Below are 11107 nucleotides of genomic sequence, written 5' to 3'. Positions count from 1 at the left end.
GAAAAATCATATATGTTATGTATGAAGTGAAGAATAAATAATGCCAAATATGACAAAAAAAGTACAAGGCTTTTTTAGTTATAATTTAACACTTTATAATAATTATAAGACTAAAATATGTCAGAATGGAAAAATAAAATAAATCCATTGCCTATTTAGGTAAAACTTTACAAAAATAATTTTGAAAACTATAGCCATATAGTATCTTTTTTTAAATGTTGAGAGATATCATATTACTAATTTAGAAATGGAAATCATGTCAATATGTCACAGAACAATAGAGGTCTATTATAAACTGAGAGTCATAAAGCAAGAAGTATTAATTGTGAGAAAACATTCACTTAAAATATACATTATTATAAAAATTATTCAAAAAAAAAGAATTGTGGCAAATAAATTATTAAAATTTAGATTTTGCACATCTTCTCAAAAATTGGTAAACCAGACAAAAATCAGCAGAAATATAGATGACAATAATAAAATCTTCAGAAAATACATTTACATCTTATTCTTACATTGTTGAAAATTTATAAAACGTACATTCACTATACCAAAAATGAATTGACAGTGAAGATAAGTTTTCCAAATTGTCTGTGGCTATGTGAACTTGGAACACATTTTGAGAATGGGGTTCCATGTGAGAATAAGGACTAAAAAACGATTCGAGCCAACATTGTTTTAATTATCCCAAGGAGGGTATATAACTAGTTCCAGTCTGGAGGAATAGAGGACAAACTAATTCACTGCCAATAATAGATGCCTCAGGACATCTGTGCTTCTTCACTTTTTTATCAAATTCAGTTTACAGAGGGTACAGAGTGTAAATGATGCAGGACATAGATATGTCACTTTTCTTTCCTGAATGTTTTTCTTGCTAGCTCATAAAAGTTTTCAGGGCATGGGCTGAAAAACCACAAGTATAATAATGATAAGAAGCCATATTTCTAGTGTTTGGAAAAAGATCTTCTGTGTTGGGACAGCAATAGAAAGCTAATACATCAACATTATCCTGCAGGCATTTCTTTACTTCCTAATGCAAGTATATTTCCTAGGCTCATGTTGTACCTTTTCTGCCCCAACCTGAAAATAGCCTAAGTAGTTCTGGTTCCTTTAAAAAAAAAAATGTGTATGTGTGTGACACACACACACACACCAATAATTGGGCCATAAATATGCTCAAAGCTATTGGAATGCCAGTGCTTGCTGGGCTGTCTCAGAAGAGATAGGGAATATGTACACATTATCTGTATATTTAGTATGTTGAATTCTCTATCTTCTTCTAGTATTTTAAAAGACTCATAAGAATCCAACAGCAAACTCACACTTTTACTTAAAGGCAAAAATATGGTACAATAAGAGAGAGAATGCAACACCAAATGCATAATTGATAAAAGAGCAAATGGACAAACTGGACTTCATCAAAATTAAGAAATTCTGTTCTAGGAAAGATACTGTTAAGAAATGAAAACAAAAGCCACAGACTGTGAAAAAATATTGTCAAAGCTTATATCAAATAAGGGACTTGTATCTAGGATTATTATTAAATTACAAAACAAGAAACCAACCAAATTTTTTAAAAATAGGCAAACAATATGAACAGACATTTCATTAATGAAGATATATGACAAATGCACACATGAAAAATGTTCAACACTGTGTCACTAGGAAAATGCAAATAAAAACCACAACGAAATACTACTACACACTTGCTAAAATGGCGAAAATGAATGGCTCATGATTTACATCCATACAGAATTTTGGTAAGGATATGAAGAAACTGGGAATTTAATATACTCCAGGAGGAAATGTGAAATGCATAACTATTTAGAACACAATTTTTCAGGTTCTTGATATTTTAAACATTTGAATCAAATTCCAGCATGACAGCATGAAAAACTTCACAGACTCAGCCAAATTAGCAAAAATTATAAAAACAAAATTCAAAGTCTTTGGAAATGGTGCTATGGGCATATAGCAAATTAAAAAATAATTATTCAAGAAAATCTAACATTCAGTAACAACAGTAAATCAGTCACTTTTGAAGGAAGACCACTCCTTCCCTCCTCCCTTGTTAACTCAACAAGATGGAAACTCTACTCCAGTCTGGTGGACCTGAGAACACAGGGCTCCCTCTCCCTGGGGCTCCCAGGCAGAACACTATCTTCTTGGGAGGGGCAATCTGTCAGGAATTCTCATCCTGTCCCCAGTGTGCATATTTGTATGGATGAGGTTCAATTGCTGGCTCCCTCATAAAGGGTACTCTCAGTGTTTCTCCATTTTAAGTCAAGTTATATAGTCTAGGAGGTAGCATGTACCATGTACTCCTAAGACCTTTCTCTACTTTCACTGTATTCATAAGGCCTATCTGGATTGTGAAATTTCTGTTGCTGAAGCAGAACAGACATTGGTTAAAGGTTTTTTCCACATTCTTTGCATAAGGCCTTTCAGGTCTGTGAAATCTTCAGTGATGAATGAGATTGGAGGTGTGGCTAAAGGCTTTCCCATATTTTTTGCATTTAAGACTTTTCTCCAGTGTGAACTTTCTGGTGTTGAATGAGGTTGAAATGCTGGCTAAAGGATTTCCCACAATTGCTGCACTCATAAGGCATTTCTCCAGTGTGAATCCTCCGATGTTTAACAAGACTGGAGCTGTGGCGATAAAACTTTCCACATTCTTTGCACTCATAAGGCCTTGCTCCAGTGTGAACCCTCTGATGCTTTACAAGGCTGGAATTCTCACTAAAGAATCTCCCACATTCATTGCACTTAAAAGGCTTTTCTCCAGTATGAACTTTCCGATGTTGCATGAGGCTAGATTTTTGGCTGAAAAATTTCCCACATTCACTGCACTCATACGGCCTTTCTCCAGTGTGAACTCGCCAATGATTAATAAGGCTGGACTTGTGGCTATAGAATTTCCCACATTCACTGCACTTATAAGGTCTTTCTCCAGTGTGAACTCTCTGATGTTTCGTAAGGCTGGAGTTGAAGCTAAAGAATTTTCCACATTTGTTGCACTCATAAGGCCTTGCTCCAGTGTGGATTCTGTGATGCTGAACAAGTGTAGAATTATGACTGAAAGCTTTTCCACACTCATTGCATGTAAAAGGCTTTTCTCCAGTGTGAACTCTCTGGTGTTGAATGAGGTCAGCATTGCGGCTAAAGGATTTTCCACATTCACTACACCCATAAGGCCTTTCTCCAGTGTGAACTATTTGGTGTATAAAAAGGTTGGATTTGTGGCTAAATAATTTCCCACATTCACTGCATTCATAAGGCTTTTCTCCAGTGTGTAGTCTCTGGTGCTGAACAAGTAAATATTTCTGACCAAAGCCTTTCCCACATTCATTGCATTTGTAATGCCTTTTTCCAGTGTGAAAGGCCTCCTCACTTTCGGTGCTCCTGTGTGACTCTCCTCCACTGTGAGTCACCTGGTGCTTGTGAAGACCCACGCTGGTCAGGAAGTCCTTCCCATCCTCTCTGCTGTGGAAGGGCTCCTTTGACAAGTGGACTCTGCAGCTCCTTAAAACTGGGACCCACCCTCCTTTTCTTTTTAAGAGTTTCTCTCTACAGTTCAGCATCTGGTGCTGATAAACATGTGAACCGAGCACTACTTCTACAGAAGCACTCTGCTCAGAAGCAATCTCCTTAGCCTCCACTCCATGCCAACAACCTGAAAGCAGAAAAATGCCAATGTAGACTTTGATGTGAGGAGACAGCCCCCTCACTAATGTGTGTCTGACACTTCCCATAATGAGTCCCTGGGATGGCTGGCAGAACAAGAGGTCAGGGTGGGGAAGGACCCACTGTGCAATACTGAACCTGGTAAGCTTACAGACTGGGGGGCCTCATGAGCATTAAGGATGCAAGGATGGGGTGCAGCACAGAGAAGAGAGGCAGGGTCTCCAACACACGCTTGCAAATGGCCTTCTGCAGGGCCTTGGCTGCTGGGGACACAGGACACAGTGCAAAAGTGGGTGTTCAAGCCCAGAAAAACCAACTGCAACTGAATAGCTGGTGTTTGAGGACTACCCAAGCATAGCTGCATACCTCACAACACATTTAGTGAAAGCCACTGCCGGAGGGTACTGCAGAGGAAGGGGTGAAACATGGAGTGCAGAGAAATGGGAGACAGCCCTGGGTCAGAAAGCAGAACACAAATGATAAGTAGGCAACTGAGGAAGAAAAGATGGAAATCAGCAGTGGTCCCTTGCTTTGTCATCAAAACACCAAGGACCACTGGAAAGACTCCTGGTATGATTTGAACCCATCCTTGAGTTCGTATGTCTCTAAGCTCCACCCCCTAAGTACCTTTTGGCATGGCAGGAGCCACAAATCCCCAGGCAGGCATGAAGGGTTCTCCCCATGACTCCAGTTGGATTATTTCATGGGTCCCGGAAGATGCAAGTCCTAAGGGAGACAGGACAGGTAAGTGGCGAGCACTGAGCCAGAGTGACCCACCCCACAACAGACCACAAGAAAGAAAATTAAACAGTACCAAAAGAACCTGGAGAAGGGTCTTGCAGGAACAACCCAGTTAAACTGATCAAGTCATTGTCTCAATCCTGGCACAGACAGACCCTGAAGTATGTTCGCTAGAGGACGAAGGCAGAACCTGGAGCACAGAACTGCCACAGATCTGCACAGCATAACCAGGCTATGCAGAGGCCAACAGGATGAGATCCACTAGGCTGACTGCAAGATTCTGGACCCCTAAACCCTTTCCTGCAAGGCTTTCAGGCAGCTTAGGGAGAGAAGGCAATACTGTTACAGCACAGGCCTGTCCATTACAACACCTACTTCAGGACATTGGGGAAGGAAACAGTGTCCATCCATGGGAAGGACAGATCTGTCCCTAGGAAAACGAGGAAGAACAGAGCCCAGCCCAAGATGCTGGTGTGCGGTATGAGGGCCTTACCCAGAGAGGCAATAAGTGCAAAGTTCTCCAGCATCACACTGCGGTATAGGAGCCTCTGAGCTTCATCAAGCAGTTTCCATTCCTCCTGGGAGAAGCAGACAGCCACATCCTCAAAGGTCACATGGCCCTACCAAGGTAGAGAAAGTTGAGTTTATATGCAGCCTCCTTCCCTGGGATTCTAGGCATTCCCCAAACACACACCCCTGCTCACCATCCTCTCCATGTCTCAACCACAAATATTACCACAGATCCCAAGGCCAGTGATACCCACTGATACCTCTCCTCAGGTACCATTGGTCACTGTGTCCTCCCACAGCAACAACCGGCAGGTGGGCAGGGATCTAAGCTCTGAGCCTGTCATGTAGGGCCACACCCCTCTTTTCAGGCAGTTTCCCTGAGGTCTCCTAAATCCTTCATCTCAGATACAACCAAACCAGGGCTCATACTTCAACTTATGTCTCAATGCCAGGGTCCTGAGGACAGCCAAACATTTGCACACCCTCCCAAGATGCACATGCTCTGCCTCCCCGGTATGCACATTGCCAGAGTGGTCTCGAATTCCTGGCCTCAAGTGATCCTCCCACCTTGACCTTCTGAGTAGCTAGAATTACAGGTGTGAGTCACTGTGACCACTTTACCTGTTCAGTTTTTAAAATTGATCCAGTATCTGGTCACTCCAACTCCCTCTATTATCAATCCCACCAGAACTCTCCATTAGTTTCTTGGATTTACATACTTACAAGTCTCCTTGTCTTCACCCTCATCATTCCACCCTTGTCTGTTTTCCACTGAGAAGCCTTTGGAAAACTTTGAGAAACAGTTTGAGTCCCTCCTCTGTTCCCAACTCTCTATGGCCCAGCAGCGCCCACAGAATGAAGGCCCTGCTCGGGCTGTAATTCACGTGTGCTTCGTTCCCCTCACAAGTTGTCCAGCAGACACCGTGCAAATCTCAGGTTTATGACCATGGACTATGGACTAAGGGCTCAAGAACGCCGGAGCCTCTGCACGTGCCGGCCGCCTGTCACACTGAGTGTCAGAAACAGAACCTCGCCCACAAGCGCCCCACTGTTTTGAACCCAAGGTCCTGAGCAGGCGGCCTTCGCAGGGCTTTCGGATTTGGGTGAGGGCCGGGGCGGTTGAGGACCGGAGGATGCGGCACTTACCAGAGCCATGTCCCTCAGCATGGCGGCCGCCATCGGACTCTCAGGGCGGAGCGGGGACAGGAGAACCACCGGGGCGGGCACCCGGCTCACCCTGGGCGCCACCACCGAGGGCGCCACCACCGAGACCCCTCTCAGTGCGGCGAGGACAATGCTTGCCTCCTCCCGCGCCTTCCCGGTCTCGCCTCCTCAATTCAGAATCAGCTTTCAGGGCCCTATGTTCAAATAATCCTCTGGAAGAGCAGCTAAATGGAAAGCCACTAACCCGGCGCCGGAAGTCCCGCCCAGTGCGTTTACGGAAACACCCATTTCCATTGGTCGAGCGACCCCGCCGCACGGCGCAGCGTCTTCTGGGTAATATAGTTCCACAGCTTCAAACTTGGAGAAGCTGGCAAAGCTGCGGAGATGGAGCTGAAGAAGACGGGGTGCGGAACTGCTGCTGGAGTCGTGCAGAGACTGTCGTTATTGTAAATGTGCCTGCATTTCAGTTTTCCCTGGGTAGTTGCTACTCCACTCCTTCCTCCGCTTGAAGGACTTGAAGAGAATAAAGTGGTTTCTTTGGGCTGAACCATGTATACATCCCCAAATTTCCCTTGGCAAGGGAACGCCCAATTTTAAAGTCAACGGTGGCGACGCAATGTCTCACGTGTGAGAATAAGAAAAGGCTCTGAATTATGGATGTGGGTGGTGAGAGAGTCGGGGATCTCAAGAATTCACTTTCCTCCTTCCCCCGACGCTCATTTTTCCCTTTCTCTTCTCAAGAACTCAGCGTTGGTGTTCAGGCAAGACAATAGGCCTTCCACCCACAGGCAGCATTCCTATCCCCCTGATTTCTCCCCTTCGTCCCTACTCCATGTTCCCACTGTCTTTCCACTTCCAAGTACAAAGCCAACTCCTCACAGGTGGGTCGAGTGGGGGTCTGTTGCTGACAAGAAGCAGCTGTTGATGAAAGATGCCAACCCTTTACTATATGTTGTCCCACTACAGCCCGTACCATTTACTGCTGTCCTTTTGTGTCAATTTCCTTTTCCTGATTCTTCTATCCCTTCCATCTGTGGGCTGAGCAATGACCAACTTCATCACAGCCTTGGGGTGACTCACGAGGACAAAAGGTGATGAAGCATTCCTTCCTTCTTGGAACTTTCTGAAACTAGGTGTTCAGTACTAGCTGAGTCTGAAAAGGAGGAGGTGAGTCAATATTGGGATTGAGGACATGATAGGATAGAGACCCAAGTTCTTTGTCACTTCCACAGTGGCCATGGTGTTTTTATTCAGCATTAGTTATTTTAGTCAGGTCATGATATGGCACATGGAAGAGAGGGGAGGAGACTGAGGAGAGATGGACCAATTGACAGGGTTGGGACAAGGTGTAGAGGAACTTCCCCCTGTTAAGACAAGGACAGGAAGAGATGTCTCACTTCCTTGAGAACACCCCTTAGAAGAGTAGATTCTGGATTATTCACCTAACAGATTATGGGTAAGCCATGAAAATGAGCTGACCACCGTGACATGAACTTCTGTGGATGAATCTAACAAACATATTACAGAATCTAGTCCTGCATATGATATAATACAAACTATAGAAAATTCAAAATCTGGCAATAAGAAACAGCATATCGTTTAGGGAAACCTACATCGGTGGCAAAACTAATGACACTAACAGAATGGTTATCAAAATGATTAACAAAAATGCCATGCAAGTGTCAGCTCTAGGAGGGATGTCAGGCAGGCAAGAGATGTGAGGAGAGAGGATGCCTAACAAACTGTTTTATCATGGATGGTTGTTTCACAGATGTACCTTTTTAAAAATTTTACTATTATTATTTTATTGGGCAGCCCCCTGAACCAGAATAGGTTCAGAGAGAATCCCAGATGTGGTTTTTATTAAAAAAAAAAAAACAAAACTGTATGCCTCTAATGAACATTCTACTGAATGTGTGACAGTTTTAAAATAAATTAAAAAAAAGTCTATGTAGACAGTTTAATTTTGTCACAGGAATAGTCGACAGACTAAAACATTCATATATATGTGGAATGCAAATAACATGATCAGTGAGGAAAGAATAGACTAATTATGTAGCTTAGGTAAAATTCATTTATATTTCATTGAATTCACAAAATAAGTTCCATGCAGATACTTTCAAAATAAAACAACATATTCTGTGTCTATAGGTTTTCTCTGTAACCTCTGGAATCCATTTTTATTTCCAGCCTTTAGGAATATTTCCATGTATATAAAGAGTGGGAACACCAAAGTTTGAAACCCAGGCCCTATCTTTGACCAGATCTCTTGAAGGGCTGGAGACCACGCTCTTTAGTGTTTTGGAAGCCTAACTTACCCAAGAGAACATAAGAGGCAGATGCTCCTTAGTGGCCAGTTACAGGTCAAGCTTCAACACATGAGCTGCTTCAGGGAATGAGGCGAGGCTGAGGGCTACAACCGACCAAGCAGATTTTGGTGGGAATTTCCCGGATTCCCCAAGATTAGAGCTTAATGGAATGATCCACCACCCAGAAGCTCTGGAAATTCTGGACTTCCACTGGATATGGCCATCTGGTCCTTAGACACTTGAAGTCAGGACCCTTCTGCTAGAAAGCCAGAACTAACTTTCAATCTGAACTATCTTTAGAAGGAAAAGTGGACAGGGAGGTGAGGCTATAGAATGGAGAAATAGAACTGTCTCCTCAGGGAGAGAGCGGCCTGATATTTCAGAGGTGCAATTCTGCTCCACAACAGGTAAGCATCTGCATGACCTAGTATTACCCAATCACAGGCTTACACCAGAAGACACCATCCCATGCAGATGTTGCCTTGGTGACCAAGCACTACTCTGAAGCTCCAGTGGAATCAGGTAACCAAGGATCACCAACCACCCAAGAGTACAGCTATTCCTGAGTGCCATAACCCTCTCCTTGCTCCCACAGGCATCCCAGCTTTCATACTTACCTGGATTTCTTTACTGAACACTGATTCACCAAAAAAAAAGACTAAAAATACTGTAAGAGGCCTGGCGCGGTGGCTCACGCCTGTAATCCTAGCATTTGGGAGGCCGAGGCGGGTGGATTGCTCGAGGTCAGGAGTTCGAGACCAGCCTGAGCAAGAGGGAGACCTTGTCTCTACTAAAAATAGAAAGAAATTATCTGGCCAACTAAAGATATAGATAGAAAAAATTAGCCAGGCATGGTGGCACATGCCTGTAGTCCCAGCTACTCGGGAGGCTGAGGCAGAAGGATCGCTTAAGCCCAGGAGTTTGAGGTTGCTGTGAGCTAGGCTGACGCCACGGCACTCACTCTAGCCCAGGCAACAGAGCGATACTCTGTCTCAAAAAAAAAAAAAAAAAAAAAATACTGGAAGAAAGTTATCTACACATACCACCCAAATACACTAAAGTCTTTCCTCCACGGCCAAACCTTGAAAATATTGGTCCGGTTTTGTGGAATTTGCTCAGTCTACACTCTGTCTGAAAACTGGACCTAGAATGGAAGAAAAAAAATGAGAAGTTTTTGTAATATGGTGGTAAAAATAATGGGTGTAGAAAAGGGACAATATGAGGGAAGAGTGGTTGAATGAAGGAAGGAGTTGAAAATGTTTATAAACGGAGGGCTGGGGACATTGTTCTTTCAAATGGGCTAAATGTGAGGGGCTTTTATGGAGTTTAAAATTCAGAAAAATGGGAAAGAGAAATCCATTACAAAGGCAAGTTTAAACTGTTCAAGTAAAAGGCGGAGCAAGTTCCAAAGAGATCAGGTGAGAAAAGACTTGGTGAGTTGGAGTAATGGGAAGGAGGACATAGTAGCTGGGGCAGGGGGTGGGGAAAAGAGCAATGTAAGAAACTGATGTGATTGTGCATTCAGTGCTCAGTTCCCAGCTGTCTCCTCCTATCCCATCCCACATTTAAATCAATTCTTCCCCTTACTCCTGCCCCCAGGATCATGGATGTGATTTCTGCCTCCATGGAGTTTTAGGGGCACACTTTCCAGAGTCACGTAAATGGAATCCAACAGTATACAGCCTTTTTCAGTCTGGCTTCATTCACTTAGTGCAATGCATTTGTGATTCACCTTTGTTTTGTGTATTAATACTTCATTCTTTATACTTCTGACTAGTCTTCCAAACTATGTACCATAGTTGTTAATACATTAATTCATTAAGGACTTTTTCTGTGAGAAACTGTAGGTTAATAATAAAACCAACAAAGGCCGGGTGCGGTGGCTCATGCCTGTAATCCTAGCACTCTGGTAGGCTGAGGCGGGTGGATCATTTGAGCTCAGAAGTTCAAGACTAGCCTGAGCAAGAGTGAGACTCTATTAAAAAATAGAAAGAAATTATATTGGACAACTAAAAATATATACAGAAAAAATTAGCCGGGCATGGTGGCACATGCCTGTAGTGCCAGCTACTCAGGAGGCTGAGGCAGGAGGATCACTTGAGCCCAGGAGTTTGAGGTTGCTGTGAGCTAGGCTGACGCCACAGCACTCTAGCCTGGGCAACAGAGTGAGACTCTGTCTTTAAAAAACAAACAAACAAACATATATTTGCCTCAGTAATTATTATTATTATTATTTTTTTTTTTTTGAGACAGAGTTTCACTCTGTTGCCCAGGCTAGAGTGAGTGCCGTGGCATCAGCCTAGCTCACAGCAACCTCAAACTCCTGAGCTCAAGGGATCCTCCTGTCTCAGCGTCCCGAGTAGCTGGGACTACAGGCATGCACCACCATGCCCGGCTAATTTTTTCTATATATATTTTTAGCTGTCCATATAATTTCTTTCTATTTTTAGTAGAGATGGGGTCTCGCTCTCGCTCAGGCTGGTCTCGAACTCCTGAGCTCAAACGATCCGCCCACCTCGGCCTCCCAGAGTGCTAGGATTACAGGCGTGAGCCACCGCGCCCGGCCTATTATTTTTTTTTATCACAGGCTTTCATTTCACTTGGGTAAATACCCACGAATTGGATTGATGGGTCACATGGTAAGTGTATGTTTAATTTTAAAAGAAACCATTTTCTGTGATAATTGTGTAACTTTGCAT

At 43.4% G+C, this 11107-nt stretch overlaps 1 protein-coding gene across 3 annotated transcripts in view; it reads right to left on the bottom strand.

Moving 5' to 3' along the window:
• Window positions 1-2143: 2143 nt before the first annotated feature.
• LOC138375078 (zinc finger protein 548-like) overlaps window positions 2144-11107 on the bottom strand; it is a 35386-nt gene continuing 26422 nt past the window's right edge. Inside the window, exons 1-4 of one of the 3 annotated variants that reach the window (XM_069458444.1) lie at window positions 6082-6114; window positions 4919-5045; window positions 4312-4410; window positions 2144-2271 (exon numbers count right to left, since the gene is read on the bottom strand). In XM_069458444.1, the coding sequence (XP_069314545.1) occupies window positions 2183-2271; window positions 4312-4410; window positions 4919-5045; window positions 6082-6114 (348 nt within the window). In that variant the 3' untranslated portion in view covers window positions 2144-2182. Of the gene's footprint in view, window positions 2272-2451; window positions 3674-4311; window positions 4411-4918; window positions 5046-6081; window positions 6115-11107 lie in introns of those variants that run through there. The other 2 variants (XM_069458443.1, XM_069458442.1) reach the window with 2 other exon arrangements.

Source organism: Eulemur rufifrons, chromosome 24, assembly GCF_041146395.1.
Source record: "Eulemur rufifrons isolate Redbay chromosome 24, OSU_ERuf_1, whole genome shotgun sequence".
NCBI lineage: Eukaryota > Metazoa > Chordata > Mammalia > Primates > Lemuridae > Eulemur > Eulemur rufifrons.
This window is presented reverse-complemented; position numbering and strand designations above follow the sequence as displayed.